General features: G+C 43.6%; 1 protein-coding gene and 1 non-coding gene across 2 annotated transcripts; both read right to left on the bottom strand.

Annotated features, from left to right (window-relative positions):
* Positions 1–3,716: 3,716 nt before the first annotated feature.
* Positions 3,717–21,430, bottom strand: RENBP (renin binding protein). Its single transcript, XM_032211841.1, has 10 exons — positions 21,084–21,430; positions 19,777–19,852; positions 16,938–17,013; positions 12,964–13,136; positions 11,305–11,529; positions 11,134–11,215; positions 7,749–7,924; positions 7,098–7,229; positions 4,956–5,046; positions 3,717–3,854 (listed from the first exon to the last, which is right to left on the bottom strand). Exons 1-10 carry the CDS (start codon positions 21,185–21,187, stop codon positions 3,769–3,771), a joined length of 1,221 nt encoding a protein of 406 aa, XP_032067732.1. The 5' UTR covers positions 21,188–21,430; the 3' UTR covers positions 3,717–3,768.
* On the bottom strand, positions 17,626–17,732 carry LOC116505098. Its single transcript, XR_004254887.1, has one exon. It is a non-coding gene; the product is annotated as a U6 spliceosomal RNA (small nuclear RNA).
* Positions 21,431–24,452: the final 3,022 nt, after the last annotated feature.

Below are 24,452 nucleotides of genomic sequence, written 5' to 3'. Positions count from 1 at the left end.
AAATATGCCTGAAATACTCTGACAACTTGAATTTGGCAAATAAATGAGGAATTATCTTGCTTATAAATACATTAAACAAGTGAAGTTCATTAAGGAACACCCTACACGGATTTTAGATAAAAAAAGAAAAGCTGAAGTTTCTCTTACCATTTTGTTAGTAAAATCTGTCTAATTCAAGCAAGAGGATCAGTGCTGGAGATTCTGTGGCCCTCTATGTCATCATGCCATGTTACCATTGGATGTACCTAGTGAAGGGCCACAAGTTTATCCCTTCAATCTTATGTACAGAGTTAAGCAACCTTAATATGATGCAAAATAAAGTTTAAAGCTGGAACCAAACGCATGCTGTGTCTTTCTTCCCAATGAATCTGCCCAAAAAAGTGGAGGCAATAAAAAATATGGTACTGCAAGCACAGAAAAACAGATCTTACCTCTCGCTTTCCACCCTTACCAATCATTCCTCAAAATGAGGAGTTAAAATGTGATGAAATGATACGCGGTGAATGTGGTGAAATGTAGTGAAATTATACACCCCTCAGAGAGGGTTCGCAATTTGGGAGTCCTCCTGGACCCCCAGCTGACTTTAGAACATCATTTGTCAGCTGTGACCAGGGGGGCATTTGCCCAGGTTCGCCTGGTGCACCAATTGCGACCCTACCTGGATCGGGAGGCCCTTCAGACAGTCACTCATGCCCTTGTGACCTCAAGACTGGATTATTGTAATGCGCTCTACATGGGGCTGCCCTTGAAGAGTGTTCGAAGACTCCAATTAGTCCAGAATGCAGCCGCGCGAGCGATTGTGGGTGCACCAAGGTACACCCACGTTACACCTATCCTCCGTGAGCTACACTGGCTACCCATTAGTCTCCGGACCCGCTTCAAGGTGCTGGTCGTTACCTATAAAGCCCTACATGGCATCGGACCTGGGTACCTGAGAGACCGCCTCCTGCCGATTACCTCCCTCAGACCGATTAGATCCCACAGGTTAGGTCTCCTCCGGATTCCATCTGCCAGCCAATGTTGGCTGGCGACCCCCCGGGGGAGAGCCTTCTCTGTTGCAGCTCCAGCCCTCTGGAATGATCTCCCCGTGGAGATCCGGACCCTTACTACCCTCCCGGCCTTCCGCAAAGCCGTTAAGTCCTGGCTGCTCCAGCAGGCCGGGGGGCTTGTGAAATATCCTGCCCCACGGAAAATGTGAATGTTGCATATTTTTTTAGTGTTGTTTTGTCTATTTATCTCCCTCCCCTTGTTCATTGTGAGCCGCCCGGAGTCCTTCAGGAGTGGGCGGCATACAAGACAAATAAATAAATAAATAAATAAATAAATAAATAAATGATGAAATCCAACCCAGAAGTTTATTAATATTTCTATATCTTCTATTTAGTTAAGGACTTCTATGGAATCATCTCTGCATCAGGCTAAAACCAAGAGAACGTAAGGTCTAGTCCTGTCTCAGGCACAAACCTACCTGGGTGATCCTGGGCCAGTCATTCTTTCTCAGCTGTAGCAAGAAAACAAAGGCAAAACACTTCTGAAAAACCTTGCCAAGAAAACTGCAGGGACCTGTCAGTCAGCCTTCCGAGAATCAGGTTCAATTGACAGAAGGAAAAAAAATGTGTATACATAGGTGTTGCGGCCCAGTAGGAGCTGTTGGAGCTGTCGCCAGACTCCGACAGGGAGGGGGTCTTATGAGTCGGCCCTGGAAGAGGTGGAGGACCCTGGACACGGTGCCGACTCCGAGCAGGGTGAGGAGAGACTGGTTGGCCACCAGGTGGTGCCAGAGCTTGGATCAGAGGGAGTGATCCGGAAAACACTTGTGAGTTGTTTCGGGATGCACGCCGTCGAAGGGCTACTCGGGCAAGAATTGCGTAATTATACGAGATGATTAAGCTCAGCTGATGCTTATTAAGGTTCTCTCCTGATTATAAAAGAGACTGCTTGTGCCACTCCCTTTTGCAGAAGTCAACGTTCACAGTTAAGAGAAACCAACTTGGCGAATGTGATTGCTCTGAGAGTTTGTTTGCATTGCTGCCAAGGTTTGTAGGACTTGCTGCCAGAGTGCTTATCTCTTTGTTTATTTTGGGCTTGCAGCCAACGAGAGTTTGGACTGATTAAAAAACATTCTCTTTTACGTTTGTTTTGGCTTTCGTTCCTGGACGGAGGGGGGGGTGAGAACACATAGGTATACACACTCAACACACACAAACACGCAAACACTCAAAGTGAGACAAACAAGATCCCTACCTACAACCTTTTTTTTATCATTGGTCTGGAGGCGTGCATGCATGGGTAGTGATGCATGCAGACACACAGCTCAACTCACACAAGCGGAAGGCATCCATGCACAGCTCAACTTGTAGTTGAGCTATGTGTGCGTGTAATGCCAGCCTACTGCTCACAGGCCAAGCCACAAAGGTTGGGGAGTGCTGTTTTAGAGTACGGTTCTAAATTACCTCAGAATTAAATGTGGAAGCGAGTCAATCAAAATGTTGTTTTATTTTTTTAATGTTATTTCTTATTAAAAAGGCACAGTGGTTAAGATGCTGGACTAGAATTGGGAGATGGTGAATTCTGATCTTCCTTTAGCTACCGTAGCTGGCAAGTCCTCTCAGCCAAATCCACCTAGTAGTGTGGTTAAGGAAGCAGCACTGTGTGTAGCTAATCCTCAACTTACAACCCACTCATTTAACAACTGCTCAAAATTATGACAGTGCTGGAAAAAAAGGGACTTACAACCCCTCCTTACACTTATGACTTGATGTAGCATCATGTGATCAAACCAGCATCCCAGAATCACATGATTGCATTTGCAACTTTCCCAGGAAGCTTTGAAAATGAAAAGTCAATAGAGGAAGCTGACTTTGCTTAATGATGACAGGATCTCATTAATGACCATGGCAAAAAAAGGCATAACTCACTTAAGCACGATGCTTAGTGATGAAACGTTCTAGTCCAGTGTTTCTCAACCTTGACGACTTTAAGTCCCGTGGACTTCAACTCCCAGAATCCCCCAGCCAGCACATATGTCTTCTTATTGCACAGATCTAAATTGAAATGGCACATGTTTGGCACTGACCGATAAGTAAATCATGATCAGGGAGAGAAAGCAGAGATTAAAAAATATTTTCCCACCCCAATAGAAAATGCAAATAATTTTTACCTTTAACCATCTATCTGCTCTTTTAAGAAGTGTATAAAATGTGGCTCTATAGCAGTCCACAGATTTATTCATAATTGTTCTGCCCCAGCTAATATAGGAATTAAGAGCTGTCTCCTTTAAGAAACTACCTCTTGGGTAATGCAATTACCTCATGGGAAATGTAGTCCCATAACATGTGACATCATCAGTACCCCACTGCCCAATCAGGGAGCACAGATGTGGTCACATGTTATGGGACTACATTTCCCATGAGCTAATTACATTTCCCATGAGGTAGTTTCTTAAAGGAGACAGCTCTTAATTCCTATATTAGCTATATACTGTTGGGACAGCACAATAATGGTGTTGCCAAATTTAGTCAGATCACAGATAAAAAAATAACCAACCAGTTTAAATCTGAAGTGAGAAATGATAGGGACTTCCTTTTCCTAAAGTATCTAAAACAAAAAAAAATCACAAGTAAAAACAGATGTTTGGCTTCTAAAATGAGATTTGGGTGGCTTTGAGGGGTGAGTTTTAAAATGATCAGAAAAGATCATTTTTATTAGACTCTCCAGAGGGCAGAAAATATAGAAAATGCAGCCTTTTACAAAAGTAAAAAGAACATTTCATTTCTGAATGGCGGATTTTGTTTCCAACAAGGATTTCAGAATTTCTTCACACATATAGAGAGCACGAGGAACATGGAAACAACCTGCAAAGAGAAAAAAAGAAAGGGATTATTTTTAAACTATTAAAAAACCTCATATACATGGCCCTGTCTGGTTTTTGTATATTCTTCAGAGCTCCTTTCCCCACTAAAGTACTGCCAAAATCAACAAAACGCTTTCATCTTATGGGAACCATAAGATCAATAAAACTATAAATGTGTTGGAACAAAAAAGGAAGACCAGACCAAGAAATAATGCCATATATTGTAACAACCATAGTAACAGAATCTTGCAAGTCTGCTTTCCGAAACTATTTTGCTCCAATGTTCTGTTTAAAGATGAATTTGTGGAAAGCAAAAATGGTACCTTCCCATTCAAGACCAAGTGATGGTTCTTTAATTAACTGCCCTTGGTGTAAGGGAGGGAGGAATGAATGGACTCCCAGGAAGAGATCTACAATAGCAATAGCAGTTAGACTTATATACCGCTTCATAGGGCTTTCAGCCCTCTCTAAGCGGTTTACAGAGTCAGCATATCGCCCCCAACAATCTGGGTGCTCATTTTACCCACCTCGGAAGGATGGAAGGCTGAGTCAACCTTGAGCCGGTGAGATTTGAACCGCCGAACTGCAGATAGCAGTCAGCTGGAGTAGCCTGCATTACTGCACTCTACCCACTGCGCCACCTCGGCTCTTTTGAGATCTGCCAGGATAAGATTTTGTCTTGTTGATGGACAATCTACAACAGGACACTTCCACGAAGGAAGCGCAAACAGAGATAAGGAAATCAATTATGACTGAAGAGAATATCTGCACCTCAGAGATGAATTGTGGGATTCTTGGTGTTCTCAAGCGTGGTTATTTTGCTTACAAACACTTCATTATTCTACTAGGTAACATTATCAGTGCAAATTTCATCCCCTCCCCTGTCAACTTATATGCATATATGTCTTACAATATATTGCAGGGAAAGGTGAAGTACTCTTGCTTAATTACTTTTTGCATTCTACGGTGGAGTTCACATTTTATTTTATTTTTATGGGTCCATAGTTGAGTTCACAAGTTATTTTATTTCTGCTGATTTCCCATTTACACAGCTACCTTTAGGCTAAAGGCCCTTCCCCACCTTATTATTTCTTTATTTTACCTTTAAATGGCCCTCCTTTGATTGTGAGAGCCACCTTGCCTTCCTGGTTCAGATACCCAAACCATTCTCCTGCTAGTCCCGGATCACGGAACTAAGGAATAAACAAACACGATAGCAATTACACTACGTAACATGGAACGATCAAACAGCAGGACGGAAGTGGAGAACAGGATGCTGGACTAGGATAAAGGAGAACTGAAGTTCAGTGGACACTAATGCAAGTAATCCTTGACTTGAAACCATTTTTTAATGAGTCTATGAAGTTACACTTGCACTGAAAAAAAAGTGACTATTTTTCACACTTGCAAACTGTTGCAGCATCCCCACGGTCATATGATCAAAATCTGGATGCTTGGCAATTTATTTAGGACGCTTGCAATGTCCTGGGGTCATGTGCCTTTTGTGATCTTCTGACAAGCAGAAGTCAATGGGAAAACCAGATTCACTCAACAACCACATGACTAAATTAACAACTGCAGGATTCAATTAACAACTGTGGCAAGGAAGGTTATAAAGAGGGGGGGATTCATTTAACAACCATCTTGCATAGTAAAATAAATTTTGGATTCAACTGAAGTCATAAGTCAGTGGTTCCCAAACTTGGCAACTTTAAGACTTGTGGAGAGCAGAGCTGGCTGGAAAATTCTGGGAGTTGAAGTCCACAAGTCTTAAAGTTGCCAAGTTTGGGAACCACTGTCATAAGTCAACGACTACCAGTATATTATCTATGAACACTGTGAAGATAACATACAATTATTTCATATAGGCTGTCAATTCCGGATATATTACAAGGGGACACAAATAGGAGCCACACTTTCAAAAATGATTGTTCCCCAACTCCTGCACTCTATATCATAATTATTATTATTTTGCATATACAGAAATGTCTGTCGTCTTTGTTTAACAGTGCAAGTCTAATGAGGAGAGTAATAAAACAAACATGCACATCCAGTAGATAGTAGACATCTAAGTTGTATCTTATGATTTAGAATGAATGTATTTTATGATGATTATGATCATGATTTATCACTTGGAGTTAGTATGTATACTGAGAGCTTATGCATTGGAGACAAATTCCTTCCTTGTCCAATTACACTTGGCCATTGAAGAATTCTAATTTCTCTATTTGTGATCAAGTAATAATATTGCTGTGGTGTGAAAGGATTTGTTCTGTTTGTTCAGCAACAGGACAATGAACCAGCATCCTGTTGTTGTCCCCAGTATCCATTTAGCAATCCTTCCAGAATTTATGAATACTAACCCTTCATGGTTCTTTGTGCTATGAGCAGGAAGGATGTGAGAAAGCATGAAACAGCTTTGTATCTGAAGGCTAAAGATAATAGAAGAAACTATGATAGGAATTGTCTAGCACAATCTGGAGGATTCCTAATAACTTAAAGGTCTATGCAAAAGACATTTAAGGCTTCTAGTAACAAAAAATAATGGTGTTGAAAAACAAGCTACATTTGGAGAAAAAGCCAAAGCACACAATTTCTATTTTGATTATGAAGCTGTGAATGTGAAAATAAAGCTGGACTGGCACAGGAGTTCAAATCCTCACTAGTGATAGAACCTCACAGAGTAATAATGGGCCATCTTCTTTCTTCCAGCTCAATCGTACTGAAAGAGGGAGTTGTTGTAGGGAAAAATGAGAGAAGAAAACGCTTTGTGTGTTGTCAAAAAGTTCTGAAGGAAAAACAGGCTGTCTAAACAGCTAAAAAAATAAAGAGATAACACCTCATTTTTATCAAATACATTAGAGCAGTGTTTCTCAACCTTGGCAACTTGAAGATGTCCGGACTTCAACTCCCAGAATTCCCCAGCCAGCAGTTGAAGTCCGGACATCTTCAAGTTGCCAAGGTTGAGAAACACTGCATTAGAGTGTTGACATTCTTCCAGACACTAAGCAAAGAATCTATCCTCATACAAAACCATATTCAGTCCCTCAAAGCTGATATTGCTTATGAAACATTAATAGCAATTTCCCACGGATTCATGAAGTGTTTTCATGAAATGAAACCGCAGAGCATTTTCTACCTTTATCTCTAATTTCCCCCTACTCTTTCCTAACTAACTCAAATACACCTACTTCCCGAGGCTAAAGAGATTCCATGATTCCCAGCTTTCAGTCTTCAAAGGTACCTTAGCAAAGGCATAATCGGCCACCTGGTGAAATAGCTCCACAAGCTCTTGGTCTTGAGTTTCAGCAAAACCCATCAGGAATGCAACCATGGCCTCTGTGTGTGGCCACCAAAGTTTCATTCTCCACTCTAGCTGCAGAAAAGTGTGAAAGAAAAATAGGAAAAAAGTGTCCCTAATGTTTAGTTTAGTTTAGTTAGTTTAGTTTAGTTTAGTTTAGTTTATTGGATTTATATGGCGCCCTTCTCCCAAGGACTCAGGGCGGCGTACAACATTTAAAAAAAACAACACATATTACAAAAGTTTAAAAAAAAATTAGATAGAGTATCCAAAAAACAAACCCAATTGAGATTAACAATAACATTTTTAAAAAATTCGATTAAAATTAACAATAATATATCATTTCTTTTATTTTGTTCAGGCCAGGCCGGCTTGCTGGAAAAGCCAACTTTTTAGGGCGCGTCGGAAGGACCGGAGGTCAAGGATTATACGAAACTCCGGGTGCAGCTCATTCCAGAGGGAAGGCGCTCCCACAGAGAAGGCTCTCCCCCTGGGGGTCGCTAGCCGACACTGTCTGGCCGACGGCACCCTGAGGTTTGAGCGAAGGGTGGGAGTTTCAGTTTTGTGGTGAAAATAAGACTTTATGGTCCATACCTGAGTGGGGCAGAAACCATCAACATCTTGGAAGGCGAAGAGTCCCCCATGTTCAGGATCCCAGCCTGAACGGAATGGCTGTTTCATGAATTTGTCCACTGCTTGGGACTGGAGGCCTGAGTTAAGCTGGCGCATGGCACAACGGAGCAAGAACCAGCCTGCTTCAATTGCATGACCTCGAAAATGAACAGGAAGGAACAAACCAAATCATTCAGAACATCTTGCCCCTAATTACAGTCAATTCATAAATTAGTACTAGACAAATTGTGCCCCACTCGGTCATTCGATTCAGAGATATTTCCTTACCAAAACAGAAAAACAGAAAGACCAAGAGTAGGGGGGGGGAAAGCAGTGGGAGCAGATGCAGCTTCCAACTTCCTGCCAGCTTCCCCATTAAGTTTTCTTGGAGGAATCTGATCAGAAATCTCCTTTCTTCCTCCTTTCCCTTCTCTTCCCTTCCCAGCAGGGAGATAAGTGGCCCGGGGGCTGGATGAGGGAGGGATTGCAAGACTGGCTAGGAAATCTTCAAGGAAAGTTGAAAACGAAGATCACCTGACAGCCAGTAGCACTGAAGCAGCCACAACTTTTCCAAATTTCATTCCCTTGGGAGACATTGACCCTGAATTTTGGATACGTTCTGCAATTTAGCCCACTTGAGGTACCTTGGTTCAAAATGTGTTGTCCTATGATGCACCATTTTGCCCGTTTCAAGTTAAAGGTCAGGACAAGAGTTTCAACAATACTGCATTTTTATGGACGGAGAGCTCCGACGTCATTCCTGAGATCTTTTGGAGCCAGTCCCCCCAGTTTAGGAGTTACAGCCCAATGTACTCCCACCCAATGGTGGGATTCAATTTTTTTTTTACTACCGGTTCTGTGGGCATGGTTTGGTGAGTGTGGCAGGGGAAGGATACTGTAAAATCTCCATTCCCACCCCACTCCAGGGGAAGGTTAATGCAAAATCCCAATTTCCTCCCAATCAGCTGGGACGTGGGAGACAGAGAATAGATGGGGGTGGGACCAGACTTAAGTGGTATTTATGGTTTCTCCAGAACTACTCAAAATTTCTGCTACCGGTTCTCCAGAACTGGTCAGAACCTGCTGAATACCACCTCAGCTCCTCACACAGCTAGGACCACTGTGGCTTTTATTTTCTCTGATTCTTCCTTCAGACGTGGTACTTCTCCAGCTTCTTATACTTCCTGATGTTTTTGTCACTTAGTAACATCTATAACTACTGCTATCTTCTGATCGTTCTCTGCTATATGCAATATTTCTGTATATAGTAGTTCAATATTAATGCAATATCGAGTTTTCAATTCAATTGTACAGAATGTGAAGGATCTGTTTGTTTTATTTTTACAGTTATAATGCACACTGAAGAGGGCATTTAATTTCGTTGTACGAGGTGCAATGTGCTCTACATGGGGCAGTCTTTGAAGAGCATTCGGCGACTCCAGCTTGTCCAGAATGCAGCCGCGCGAGCAATCGTGGGTGCACCTCGGTTCACCTACATAACACCTATCCTCCGCGAGCTGCACTGGCTGCCTATTGGTCTCCGGATATGCTTCAAGGCGCTAGTCATCACTTATAAAGCCCTTCATGGTATTGGACCTGGGTACTTGAGAGACCGCCTGCTGCCAATTACCTCCTCTAGACCAGTGGTCCCCAACCCCCGGTCCGCGGACCGGTGCCGGGCCGTGGAGTACCTGGCACCGGGCCGCGCAGCGACCGGGGGCCATGATCGCTGGCCCCACCTCTCCTCCTGCCTCTTCGTGAATGGGATCGCCGCCTCCGAGAGCGTGGGGGCAGCGGCAGCCACCCGCAGAGAACTTCCTCTCGCTTCCGGGGCTCCCGCCGCCCGGCAGAAGCCCCTGAAGCGCGTGGAAGTTCTGTGTGGGCGGCTGCCGCTGGCCCCACCTCTCCTCCTGCCTCTTCGTGAATGGGATCGCCGCCTCCGAGAGCGTGGGGGCAGCGGCAGCCGCCCGCAGAGAACTTCCTCTCGCCCTCAGCAAGAGAAACGGCAGCCGGGCTTCCGCCACGCCCCCGCGTCTCCCCGGACGGGAACAGCTGAGAGGCTGCCGGCCCCTTTCGCAGGAAAGTTAACTTTTCTTGGTGAAATCCTGCCCCCCCTCCCCGCGTGGTTGAGTGGTCGGCTGTCCTCTTCCCGTAAGCTGCCCGGAGTTACCTGTGTGTGAGGTGGGCTGCCCTATGCATTTGCGTGTGTGCGCTGGAGAGAGAGTGAAAAAGAGAGGGAGAAATAATTATATTAATTAGATAGATCAGTCTTTCTCCACCTTGGAGACTTGAAAGTGTGTGGACTTCAACTCCCAGAAAGGGAGTTGGGAGAAAGGGAGAAAGGAGGAGAGAATGAAAGGAAGATGGAAAGAAGAAAGAGGTAAGGAGAGGAGGGTGGAAAGGAGAGAAAGAGGGGGAGAGAGGGTAGAAAGGGGAAGAGGAAGAGCAGGAGTAGGAGAAAGGTAAGGGAAGAAGGAAGGGAAAGGAGAGCAGGAAGGAAGAAAGTAGAGAAGGGAGGAAGGGAGAAAAGAAAGGGAAAATAAGGTGGTGTTATAACAGGAGGAAGGGATGGTAAACAAAGCAACCCAAACTGTATATTATCATGGTACTTTATATTTATGTAATTGTATTTTATTTTGTAAGGTATGTTTAAATACAATAAAATAAAAGTTGTTTAATCAAAACAATCTGATATATAAACAATCAATGTGTCGTCGCGAACAACGCCCCTCCACCCCTGCGCGCGCTCAGCAGGCCACGGTAAAATTATCAAAGGCTGACTGGTCCGCGGCGATAAAAAGGTTGGGGACCACTGCTCTAGACCGATTAGATCCCACAGATTAGGCCTCCTCCGAATTCCATCCGCCGGCCAGTGTCGACTGGCGACTACCCGGAGGAGAGCCTTCTCTGTGGTTGCTCCGACCCTCTGGAACAAACTCCCCATGGAGATTCGAACCCTCACCACCCTCCAGGCCTTCCGCAAAGCCCTTAAAACCTGGCTGTTCCGACAGGCCTGGGGCTAAAGAGCTTTTGCCCCCCTTCTCGAATGGTATGACTGTTGTGTGTTTTAAATTATGTATTGTTGTGCGTTGTTTTAATTTTTTGTCTGTATCCCCCTCCCTTGGTTGAGTTGTGAGCCACCCTGAGTCCCCTTCGGGGGAAAAGGGCAGCATATAAATAAAATAAACATTCAACATTCATTCAACATTCACACTGAAGAGGGCATTTAATTTCCTTGTACGAGGTGCAATGACAATAAAGTGAACTACTATAAGAATGTGAGTGTGTTTTATAAAATCATATATACATTCTATATATTTCAAATTAGAGAATGCAAAAGCATCCTGGCCTCTGAGTCACTTTTTACCAGGATTCTGCTGTCTTCCCAAACACCCTGGCAATTCCTTGCCATCTTCAGAAACATTCTCCAAAACTGCAGCACCATTTCTCTACAAGAAAATAAGATGGCTGGTAATGTTATCAGAGGTGAGGCAAACATGTTTATGGAGAGGGAAGCTGACCCCATCCATTTCTTTACCTGAAGGTGACTCAGAATTCTTTGAGCAGACCAGTTGTCCAAGTCCTTGAAGCGGTTTGCAACCTCCACATCTCCTTCTGACAGCTGATCCACTAAGTTGAGGAGCATCATGGGGACAGCCATAGAGTCATGTGGGAGAGCGCCTGCCAGCTGTGGACGACCCAACTCAGAGGAATCCTCTCTCACCCAGCGCACGATGGCTTCCATCATTGAAAGGGCCTCCCTCTGCCAATAGGAATGCCATTATAACCACAGTGTTATCTTTTAAGTAGAGATTTTCTATTCCCGAGTTCCCTTCTAACCCCAGAGGAAACAAGAGAGCCGAGGTGGCGCAGTGGTTAAATGCAGCACTGCAGGCTACTTCAGCTGACTGCAGTTCTGCAGTTCGGCTGTTCAAATCTCACCGGCTCAAGGTTGACTCAGCCTTCCATCCTTCCGAGGTGGGTAAAATGAGGAGCCAGACTGTGGGGGCGATATGCTGACTCTGTAAACCGCTTAGAGAGGGCTGAAAGCCCTATGAAGCGGTATATAAGTCTAACTGCTATTGCTATTGCTAAGAGCTTAATTCTACAGGCGTGGGATCGGACCTCATAGCATAGAGGTTGCTGAGCAACATGTGGTTTGAATCTGTCTGGGCTCAGAAGAGCATACCTAGGGTTACCACATTTTATTCACTCCAGGAGCTTTTTGTTTATATTGGATTGGAATGGGACAACATTGGCATCTGCCCAGCTATTCATCTATGGGAGAAATTAAGCCCTGTAGCTCTCCTTACAAACCACTACTTGTAAAACCAAGAAGTTCCTGCAAGATGTCATTCCAGTCGGTTCCACCACAAATCCGTGAAGCCCTTATCCACGGAGACATAAGCGCGAAGACTAATTCACGCCGTTCTAAGCGCTAAGGAAAAACGCAACCCTACTGCAATGAGATAATCGCGGAGGGTAAATCCGCTCATTCCCAAGCACTCAGTACCCTAAACCTAACCCTAAACCTAACCCTAAACCTAACCCTAAAACTAACGCTAAACCTAACCCTAAAACAAATCCCTAAACCTAATCCTAACCTTTACCTTAATTGAAATCGGCTTTCTGCCGCGGCGCCGTTTTAAAGCGCCCTTCTGTTGCCGCACTGTTGTCGCGGTGGTGATGACGCACGGTGATGACGTTGCGGCTTTAGCGCCGCGATTTTATCACCGCGATTTTGATGAGCGCGGTTTTGTCGTGCCACGATTCCAGTGTTCTGACAGGCCATTTCCCATAGAGATCATTGTGGATATTCTTCCCCAGATTCTATCAGTAGAACCCTCGTATCCATAGAGACAGGAAGACCATCTCTAACTGCAGCATCATGAGGTAAAGCGGGCCCACCCAATTTATGCCACTTTATTTATATGCATTAGAAGTTGTGCCTGGTTTCAGGAAAGGGTGCTAATCGGAGCGAAGTAGAATAAACAAGTTTGAAGGCCATGTTATTCTCCAGCAGCCTTTCCCAAACTGGCTCCCTCCAGATATATTAGATTATAATGGAGCCAATTTTCACTAGCCCCAACCAGAGACCTGATCGCTAAAAGCAAGCCAAGAGCACTGGGGGGTGCCAAATGGGAAACAGTTTTAAGAAAGTAACAGGAACTTTGATTTTCAGCTCTCACGGTCTGACCTGATAATGAGATTCCCCTGTAGCTCGACCAAGTTCATCCAACCCAAGAACATAAAAACACTCGCTAAAAATGGTACGCTGGATTTTCACAGGCCGGCCATCACGGGTCAGGACAAAGGCACATTTCTGGGAAGGTGGAGCCACTCGTGCATGTCTCAGCAGGAATTCCCCTCCTTGAGAAAAGAAATGGAATTGGATAGTGGTCTCTCACTCCTCTTTCTTTTAGCTTGCGCCCAGAAAATGAGCTCAACCTATCCCTCCCCCTTTTTATAAATGCATTTGCTATGAAACTCTTCACAGAAAGCGAGCATGGCAGGAAGGCCAAGTGAATGAGCTGGAATCCAGAAATACCCTGTTTCCCCCAAAATCAGACCTCCCCAGATAATAAGTCCAATTGAGCTTTTGAGCACATGCGCTAAAATAAGCCCTCCCCTGAATATAAGCCCTCCCAAAAAATATTGCAACACAGCAGCAGCCACGAGGCGACCACACTCGCTGCCTCCTGCAGCTCCAAAATAATAAGGCCAAGCATTTATTTCAGAGGTAAAAAGAAAATAAGATATTGTCTTATTTTGGGGAAAACATGGTAGCTTAACAAAAGTCTCCAGTACTATATTACAATTTCTCATGTACTTTGTTTAGTTATTTTTATACCAACTTTATTACTTTGGCAAACAGCTCAAGGCTGCAAACATACCTCTCCCCTATTAGCAATAGCAGTTAGACTTATATACCGCTTCATAGGGCTTTCAGCCCTCTCTAAGCGGTTTATAGAGTCAGCATATTGCCCCCAACAACAATCCGGGTCCTCATTTTACCCACCTCGGAAGGATGGAAGGCTGAGTCAACCCTGAGCCGGTGAGATTTGAACCGCCGAACTGCCGATAACAGTCAGCTGAAGTGGCTGCAGTACAGCACTCTAACCACTGCGCCACCTCGGCTCTCTATTTTCCTCACAAGAGCAGCCTTGTGGAGGTGAGTTGGACTGAGATAGAGTGATTGGCCCAAAGTCACCCAGCTGGCTTTCAGGGCTAAGAAGGGATTTGAACTCAGGGTCTCCGGTTTTGTAGTCTGGTGCCTTATCCACTAGACCAAACTGAGCCTACAGTTTGTCTTCTTAAGACAGTTCAACTATAAAGGTTCACCTTCAGGGTTGTTCCTTGGGTTACTTAACAAATGTAAACACCAAATGTTATTACTATCCAGTTTATGGTCTTTCACAGAGTCCCAGAATGTAGAGTTGAAAGAGAGCACATGGATCATCTATTTCAACCTTCTGCAATGTGTAGGAAAGCCAAGTACGCCATCCTCAAGAGGTAGCTGTCCTACCTCTTCCTTAAAATCCTCAAAGATGATGAACCCACAATTTGCTGTCAGGAACTTTCTCCCCCTTTACATTTAAATGAAATCTAGTTTCAACTTAGATGCAATATATCTGGTCCTAGTGCCCATGGAAAATAATTCTTGATCATCTTCTCTACATTTTCTCTTTTATGTGCCTATAATATCTTCCCTCATTTGTCTTTTCTACAGAGGGAACATCCCTAGGTCCTTTAGCCTGTCCTTATAGGGCATGATCCTCAAATCCATGTATCACTTTTGTTGTTCTCCTCTGAATCTTTTCTAATTTATGAATACCTAACTGGAAATACAGATACCCAAAAAATCAAATACAGCACTCCAGATCAGGTTTCACTAATGCCAAGAGAAAAAGAAATAATGACTTCATTGCATTATTGATACACTCTCTTATGCAGCCCAGAATTGGATTTGTCTTTCTAGCAGTTATTGAAAGACAAATCAGATTTGTCTTTCTAGCAGTTATCTTACACTACTGAGTAATGTTCAGATTACGGGTGATAACCATAGCTCAAAGTCGTCTTCAGATAAAGTGTTTCCAATCCATAAATCCCCCATTTTGTATATTTGTCCTTCATATCCATTGCTATTCCAAAGCATTAGATCTTTCAAGGTTATCTCCTCCTTCCTAACTTACCTAGCCATTCAACCCCTCATGATTTTTGAAAACTTACCCTGAACACCAAGGCTTCTCAATTTGTTTAAGGTAAGTGACAACATCTTTAATTTTCAAAGCACTTTCTCAAAATAAATGTCATAGTCAGCTTCAGAATATCTACCGTATTTTTCGGAGCATAAGATGCACCGGAGTATAAGATGCACCAAGGTTTTGAAGAGGCAAATTTTTTTTTAAAGTAGGTAGGTAGGTAGAGGGAGCGAGAGTGAGAGTAGTTACATAGGTAGGTAGATAAAGGGAGGGAGGGAGGGGGAGAGAGAGAGAGAGAGAGAGTATAGATAGGTAGGTAGATGGATAGAGAGAGAGAGAGAAATAGAAAGAGATAGAGAGAAAAATACAGTAGATAGGTAAGGAGAGAGAGAGTGGAGGTAGGTAGGTAGAGGGATAGAGAGAGAAATAGAGAGAAATACAGTAGATAGGTAGGGAGGGAGAGAGAGAGTAGTTAGGTAGGTACGTAGGTAGGTAGGTAGGTAAATAAAGGGATAGAGAGAGAGAGAGAAATAGAGAGAGAAATACAGTAGATAGGTAGGGAGAGAGTGTGTAGTTAGGTAGGTAGGTAGAGGAATAGAGAGAGTAATAGAGATAGAGAGAAATATAGTGGATAGGTAGGTGTTTTTGCTGGCACAGCACTGATCAATGTAATTCTCATCAATCAGTTAAAGAGCTTTCCAAAAGGAAAAAAAAGTTTTTGAACTCTGCAAACCTCCCCCAAATGACCCATTTTTCACAAAAACGGGCCCAATCTTTTTCAAATAAAAGGCATGAATATTCTTGGGGCGGCCGTGCAGAGTGCTCCTGGGGGATGGGGGGGCAAAAACAGCCCGGTTTTTGCTCATTTCTGCCCTCCCCAGCCCCCAGGAGCTCTCTGAAAGCCTCCATAAGGGTATGCATGGCCATTTTAGTGAAGGGGGTGGGGCTTCGGGAGGCAAAAAATGCTGTATTCGATGTATAAGACGCACCCAGATTTTCAGCCTCTTTTTTGAGGGAAAAACCTGCGTCTTATACTCCGAAAAATACGGTATTTATCAAAAAGCAAATGAGGGATTTTCCCATGTCATCACATCTCCTTAAAACTTTTGGGATATGCTGAACCATCTAAGTCAGGGGTGTCAAACCCGTGTCGTCATGGCATCATCACGTGAGGTATCATGACTTTTTGGTTCTGCCACAAAACTGCGTTCGACTAAAGGGCGCTCGACGAAACCGCGTAGCTGACGTCATCACAGCGCGACAACAGCGGGGAGAAAAAAGCACGCTGTAAACGCTAAACCTAAAATTAACCCCTAAACCTAACCCCCCTAAACCTAATCCTAAACCTAACCCTAACCCTAAACCTAACCCTTAACCTAACCCTAAACCTAACCCTTAAACTAATGCTAAACCTAAACCTAACCCTAAACCTAACCCTAAAGCTAATCCTAAACCTAACCCTTACCTGAATCGGCTTGCTTTCAAAGTGCTATTTAAAGCGCCCTTTTCTCAGCGCTCGCTGTTGTCGCCCTGTTGATGACATCAGCGACGCGGTTTAATCGGGCGCGGTTTTGTCGTGCCACGGACTTTTTTCCCACTTCGCTAAACAGGGCATGGGTGTGGCCTGCGTGTGACCCATACAACCCATGGGCTGTGGGTTTGACTCCCCTTATTTAAATACTCCCTTTTTCCTTGTTTGCGAACACACTTCCAAACGAAGCACACAGTTGCAATCTCCAATTTTTATTTTTATTTTTTAAAAAAATGCTTTATGGTAATCCATAAGCATTATTATCAATAAGAGTTAAGCTTGAGGGTGGCACTTTCCTTTGGAAAATGTTACCTCTTTACTTTATTTTCATTAACATATACTAAAATTGGTGGGTCAAAGGAAGTTGGCTGTGTGTTCACTTGAAGCCCTAGTCTTATGCGGATAACCAAAATACAAGCTCACAGCAAGGAAAGTTACCTGCTTTTGCTGCCTGTAGGAGTTCTGGACGCCGGAATCTTGGTACTTTTCGATACAACCGACTATACATCCATACCTTGGAGGGAAAAGATTGCAAAAATCCAACTGAGTTTTCTGGTATGGGTCATGACCCACCATCTAACCAAATGTGGTAAATCTTTTTCTTGCCAAGAGCCCATCCTTTGGATGGACAAGGAAACAGCTGGGCCTGCAAACGAAGTTTATAGGATTGCTCTTTACTCTCTGATCTACCCTATGACATTTTTCCCTTCCAAGGTTAATGCCTGCCCCCTGCTTAGTGCTAAGAATGATGTCAGGATGTGCTTGTTCATAATTATTTTTTTTAACTTTTTTTTTATTGAAAATTTTTGGGAAAAAAACTTTTACAAATATTTACCTCCCCCTCCACTCTCCCCCCCCGGAACCCCCCCCAACCTTCCCCCCCCCCCCGACATCCCAGAACAAATACAGGGTATAAATCTTTAACAAAGATATTCTAAGATAAACTTTTTAAAAAGTTAGCATCATCTTTCATTTGAGCTTTAACTCCTCTTTTGTTAGGCTAACACTAAACAGATTATATCATTCCTTGCTTCTTCAGTCATAAACTATCTGGAGTTTCTTAGTCCCGTATTTATTTTGAATATAGTCAATCCATCTTCTCCAATCCAGCTTATATTTCTCATTTAAAAATATGGAACGCTTCACGAATTTGGGTGTCATCCTTGAGCAGGGGCCATGCTAATCTTCTCTGTATCGTTCCAATTTTAGTATATGTGCTGCCGAAGCGAGCACCTTGTTCATAATTATTGACTAATCAGCCCTGTATTTCACTTGCAAAGCAGATATGGGGTACCTGTGACCCTCTGGACACTGCTAATTGCAATTTCTTATTGGCAGGGATTGTTGGAAGGTGTTGTTCATCAATATCTGGAGGGCTACTAGGACTTTTCCCCTATTCTAAACAACTATGTGAAAACTCAAGACAGAAATGCTACATTAAATATTTTCCCGAGTATCACCATTCCCACAATCTGCTAAATATCTTACCCTGCTTTGTGCGTTTAATCAAAATCTTAGGTTTACCCATGCCACCCAAAAGCCCCCAACAGTCACCAACCTAGGCTTATACAAATCAAAATGTGTAATTTACAATAAGCTTTTAAAATCAAAATTATGGCTGCTCCAGGTTGAAAGAATGTGGTATATCTATAACAGGGATGGCGAACCTTTTTTGGCTCCCATGCCAAAAGCGGGGGGAGCACAGGGGGGGTCGTGTGCCGGCATGCCACACCCATAATGCTATGTGCAAGACTCACTCACCTGCACATGACCAGAGACCCACCCGACTTTTGCCATGGTTTTTTCACCCTCCCCAGGCTCCAGAGCAGTGTTTCTCAACCTTGGTCCACCTGAAGATGTGTGGACTTTAACTCCCAGAATCCCCCAGCCAGCAGAGCTGGCTGAGGGATTCTGGGAGTTGAAGTCCACACATCTTCAGGTGACCAAGGTTGAGAAACACTGCTCCAGAGGCTTTCTAGGAGCTTAGGGAGGGTGAAAACAGCCTCCCTTGCTTCCCCGGAGGCCTCAGGATTTTCCCTGAAGGCTCCGAAGGGCGAAAAACGACCTTATGGCCAAACCAGAATTTCAGGAATGGACTTCCGGTTTGTCCGTAGGGCCGTTTTTTGCTCTCCGGAGCCTTCAGGGAAGCCTCCTGAAGCCTCCGGAGGGCGAAAGAATAGTCCTACGAGTGAACCAGAAGTCCGTTCCTGAACGTCTGGTTTGCTCGTAGGGCCGGTTTTTCTCCCAGAGGGTGAAAAACAGCCTCAAAAGAAGGCTGGCCAGCACGCGCCTGCCCTGACAACTGGCTCCGCATGCCCTCCGCATGCCCCCTTGAGGTCATGCCCTTGTGACCTCAAGACTGGACTACTGCAATGCACTCTACATGGGGCAGCCCTTGAAGAGCATTCGGAGACTTCAGCTCGTCCAGAATGCAGCCGCGCGAGCAATCATGGGTGCACCTCTGTACACCCACGTTACACCTATCCTCCGCGAGCTGCACTGGTTACCGATTGGTCTCCGGATACGCTTCAAGGTGCTAGTCGTCACTTATAAAGCCCTTCATGGTATTGGACCTGCGTACTTGAGAGACCGCCTGCTGCCAATTATCTCCCAAAGACCCATTAGATCACACAGGGTTGGCCTCCTCCGGGTTCCGTCTACCAGCCAATGCCATCTGGCTACGACCCGGGGGAGGGCCTTCTCTGTGGCGGCTCCGGCCCTTTGGAACGAGCTCCCCGCAAAGATTCGGACCCTCACCTCTCTCCAGGCCTTCCGAAAAGCCATTAAAACCTGGCTGTGTTGGCAGGCCTGGGGTTGATGAGTTCCCTTCCCCTCTTGATCTGTGTGGCTGTTGGTCATTTTTAAATGCCCTGTATTTGTAGTTTTTTTTGTGTTTCCCTTTCCCTCCTTGGGTTTGTGCGCCGCCCTGAGTCCTGCTGGGAATAGGGCGGCATATAAATAAAATGAAACCTAAACCTAAACCTGTGGCACGCGTGCCATAGGTTCGCCATCAAGGATCTATAACTTTGGTTGTAAGAGCCAAACATATTTAGAAGAATTAGCAAATGCTCCTACTTTTTGGCTTAAACTATTTTTCCGTATGTCCTTGAATCTTTTTATCTTTTTTATTCCATCCCTTCCAAATGAATCATGAAGCCAGGATTCAAAAATTCCCAAGGCTCACATTTTCTTGACTTATACTAAGAAATCTCGTCAGTTGCTTCAGTTTACTTTCCCAACTTTCAATGGGGATAAAAACAGAAAATCTAAAACTTACCTGTCGACCTTGCAGCCATACATATTTCAGATCATCATAAACTTTTCCAGTCTGGTCGAGACATGTAAAGAATCCTCTGCAAAAAATAAAATAAAAGAGGAAGCAGCATTTAGAAACAGAAAGAGACTGAAAGTTTCCAGAAGTATTGTACTACAACTCCCAGAATTCCTAACTAGTAATTTAAATATCTCTGAGAAAGAAAAAACTAAACAGCAATTCCCAGAAATAGCATTAACAGGGTAATTAGCAATGATTTTCCAAACGAAGGCACCTGTAGCTGGCTTCTTCAAGTAGCAAGAGAAATAAATTATCTTAGTAAATTCTGGGTACTATTGAGAAGGAGAAAGAGCTGAGCCACATATTATGTCACCGTTTTGCTTCTCCACGTTTTGCTGAAGAAACCATCTTTAGTGATGTTCATTAAAAAAAAACCCACTAATCACAAGGAAAATATAAATTAAGCTTAGCATGATGTGTGAATCCAATCACAGCCAGATATTATATCATACACCATGAATCCAGAGTATGCTGGATGTTAATGCCTATTATTCCCAAGTAATAATTGGGAATTGCTAAAAACTCACCCACTCTCGCGGCCTTCAGAAAAGCTGACAAGACCTGGCTATTCCGGCAGGCCTGGGGCTATTGACTTCATCGTTGAGGTCCAGCCCCGACTGAAATGAATGTATCTGTGTTGTTTTTTAACTTGTCTATCTTTTTTTTATTTTTTTATTTTCTTTTCTTTCCCCTCTCTGTAAGCCGCCCGGAGTCCTCTGGGATTGGGCGGCCTATAAATAAAATTAAACTTGAAACTTAAAATTAAACTTGAAACTTAAAATTAAACTTGAAACTTAAAATTAAACTTGAAACTTAAAATTAAACTTGAAACTTAAAATTAAACTTGAAACTTAAAATTAAACTTGAAAACTAAGAGGTAGAAGCCTACAGTGGTTGGACTATATAGGAACTCCTCGCCTTAAAAGGGTCTTTTTTGCATCCCTCCCATTTTAACAGTGTTTGCTTAAAAACAGCAACAGTAGCAAGCACACAGTTCCTATTCCTTTCAAATATGCGTTTTTAATCATTTAATACTTTGCAACTTTGCAACTTTAATAAGATTTGTATGCCGCCCGCTCCCTAGGGTTATAGTAGGTTATATTCGCATCACTCCCGATCAGTCTGGACTACATAACTCGTCAACTCGTCTGCGAATTCATACAATCATGCCCTGTATTATAAAACTAACCGCGTCGCCTTGGCTTGCACTGCAAAACCGAAAGAGCTGCCTTTTACAAATCGAAACTCACCCATATTCCTTATCATGGGAGTGCCGAAGCCAAAAATCCACCACCGAGTCCAATTCTTGAGAGATCCGTTCCTGCCAGCAGTGCAGCGTTTTCTGCCAGTCCATTTCTGCTGCTTGGTCTAATTTAGCTCTGACAAATCCAGAGACCTAATTGTTGTTACCGCTGGTGAAGCAAATCGAGGTATCAGCACATTTTTCTATGTGACCCACGTTATTTTTTTTTTAAAGCTAGCTAAAATTTTGCAACCAATTGGTGAGTCGCCGATCATATGATTGCTTGAGTCACCTGATCCTAGTCCAAAGGGGGAAGAGTTGATTTGGTGTTTCTTTTTCCTAGAATCCTTTTTAACCCTACAATGGCTGCAAGTTGCTCCCCGGCTTGGCAGAAAAATAACAAAAAACCCCCAAGATAACTACTATCTTGCACTTTTAATTCCCCGGGGCCGCTGATGTATGTGAAACTTCCCCCTTCTAAAATCTGCAGAACTATGAGTCGATTCTTTGCGTAGAGCATTTCAAAGCACTTCGGTAAATCCGTACAGAGCAACTGATGATCTAATTCTGGGCATAGAGACAAATCAGAGAAGCAACGATTTATTTTAAGCCAAGGGCGGGCAATGAAGATTTATTCCACTGATTCGCCGCCGCGGTTTCTCGTGTGTAAATCAACAAAGCGTTTTCCATTTCGAAAGATTGAGTAAGGGTGACAACCAGCAGTGATCCCCCCCCCCCCAGTCTAAAATTAAGCTGGTGAAAACAACAAAGATGGTCGAGAAACAGGAGCAGATTTGGTGGAGGGTATCTGCGCAGAGATCTCCCTCCCTCTCCCTCTCCCTCTCTCTCTCTCTCTCTTTGCCTTCCTGAACCTTTACGCAGCTGTAATCCGCTGCGGGCTTGAGCTGTGCAGAAAAACAATGTATCGTATTCATCTGGAAAGAAATACATATATATCCTAGATTTAAAGTGAGCCTGCCACTCCCAAGTAAATAGATGGGGGAATCATCCCCGACTAAGCCAATAGTGTCAGGGCAGGCAGAATTCCTCCTCACATTAAAAATGCAAAAAACAGTATTACAGCAATAGCAATAGCAGTTAGACTTATATACCGCTTCATAGGGCTTTCAGCCCTCTCTAAGCGGTTTACAGAGTCAGTATTTCCCTTTGCATATAGGCACACTAAAGCCAAAAAAAAAAACAACCCCAACCCAACACAGAAAGCACTTCTGTATTGGAAGTTAAATATAGTTTGCACGTGCACCACAACGCATGATAGGTGCATTTATGGGTTCAATTTTGTTATGCTTTTGTGGTATGGAGAGTCGGGACAGCTCATATTCTTTCTTTTTGAAAGACATGTATATATTTTTCTTAGGATGGAAAATGAATTTCCCATGCCTACTCTATACAATTCAAGCCACCACCCCCTTTTATTTACTCACTATTTAGCAATAGCAGTTAGACTTATATACCGCTTCATAGGGCGTTCAGCCCTCTCTAAGCGGTTTACAGAGTCAGCATATTGCCCCCAACAACAATCCGGGTCCTCATTTTACCCACCTCGGAAGGATGGAAGGCTGAGTCAACCCTGAGCCGGTGAGATTTGAACAGCCGAACTGCTGAACTAGCAGTCAGCTGAAGTAGCCTGCAGTGCTGCACTCTAACCACTGCGCCACCTCGGCTCTAATGTCTCAGTTGACCCAATGGCACACTATTTAGAACACAGATTGGTTCTGCCAAATGGCGAAAGGAAATACAGGTGGTCCTTGACTTACAGCCACAATTGAGCCCAAAATTTCTGTTGCTAAATGAGAAATTTACTGAGTTTTGCCCCTTTTTATAAGGGACATGGTGGCTCAGTGGCTAAGATGCTGAGCTTTTCAATCAGAAAGTTTGGCAGCTCGAATCCCTAGAGCTGCGTAATGGAGTGAGCTCCTGTTACTATCCCAGCTTTTGGCAACCTAGCAGTTCGAAAGCATGTAAAAATGCAAGTAGAAAAAATGGGAACCACCTTTGGTGGGAAGGTAACAGTGTTCCGTGTGCCTTTCGCGTCTAGTCATGCCGGCCACATGACAATGGAGAAGTCTCTGAACAGTGCTGGCGCTTCAGCTTTGAAATGGAGATGAGCACCGCCCCCTAGAGTCGGGAATGACTAGCACATACTGTATGTGCAAGGGGAACCTTTATCTTTACCTATGACTTTTCTTGCCACGTTTGTTAAGTGAATCACTGCAATTGCCAAGTGAGCAACACCGTTTTGTTTTTGTTTTTTTATTTTATTTTATACACATAAGCACATCAACAGAACACATAAACACATTAGCAAAAATAACCACATAACTTAGAAATAACATAGGAACAATAAGTGCCATCATATATCATACAGCAGTTCCAAATCGGTTTCTTTGCAGTTAGTGTTTTCCTTTCTATACATTTCTATCTTGCGTTCGTAATCTCATTACTCATTATCCATTTTTATATACATTTCTTTCTTTCTTTATACCTAGCTACTTATGATCAAGTATTATTTACCTATATTGTGCTTTATATTTTTACTGTCATTCATTCGCTTACATACAGTTATAGGTACACATTCACATAGTTATTCTTTTTCTTTGCCATTCTTATATTATTATTATTCCATTTAAAAGGTTATAAGGTATAATTTGGAATGTATTGTTTACCATCCTTCGGACCCGCTATGACTCCACCTTATTTTCTCTTTCTTTTCTTTTCTCCCTCCCTCCCTTCTCTACTTCCTTCCTTCCTCTTCTCCTTCCCCTTCTTCCTTCCCTTACTTCTCCCCTACTCCTACCCTCTGTCTTCTCCTTCCTACCCTCTCTCCTTCTCTTTTTCTCTCTTCCTCCCTCCTCTCCTTCTCTTTCTCTCCCTCCCACCCACCTCTCCTTACCTCTTTCTTCTTCCCCTACCTCTCCTCCACATCTCACCTTATTTTCCCTTTGTTTTCTTTTCTCCCTCCCTCCTTCCCTTCTCTACTTCCTTCCTTCCTCTTCTCTTTCCCCTTCTTCCTTCCCTTACTTCTCCCCTACTCCTACCCTCTGTCTTCTCCTTCCTACCCTCTTTTCTGTCTTCTTCCCTCCTCTCCTACTCTTTCTCTCTCTACCTCTTTCTTCTTCCCCTACCTCTCCTCCACATCTCACCTTATTTTCTCTTTTTCTTTTCTCCCTCCCTTCCTTCTCTCCTTCCTTCCTTCCTCCTCTCCTTCCCCTTCTTCCTTTAACTTTAAACTTTAATGGTATTTGTATGCCGCCCACTCCCTAGGGACTTCCTTCCCTTACTTCTCCCCTACTTCTGCCCTCTTTCTTCTCCTTCCTACCCACCCTCCTTCTCTTTTTCTCTCTTCCAACACCGT

This window comes from Thamnophis elegans, chromosome 2 (assembly GCF_009769535.1).
Source record: "Thamnophis elegans isolate rThaEle1 chromosome 2, rThaEle1.pri, whole genome shotgun sequence".
Classification (NCBI taxonomy): Eukaryota; Metazoa; Chordata; class Lepidosauria; order Squamata; family Colubridae; genus Thamnophis; species Thamnophis elegans.
Note: the sequence above shows the minus strand (reverse complement) of the source record. Positions and strands in the feature narration are given on the sequence as shown.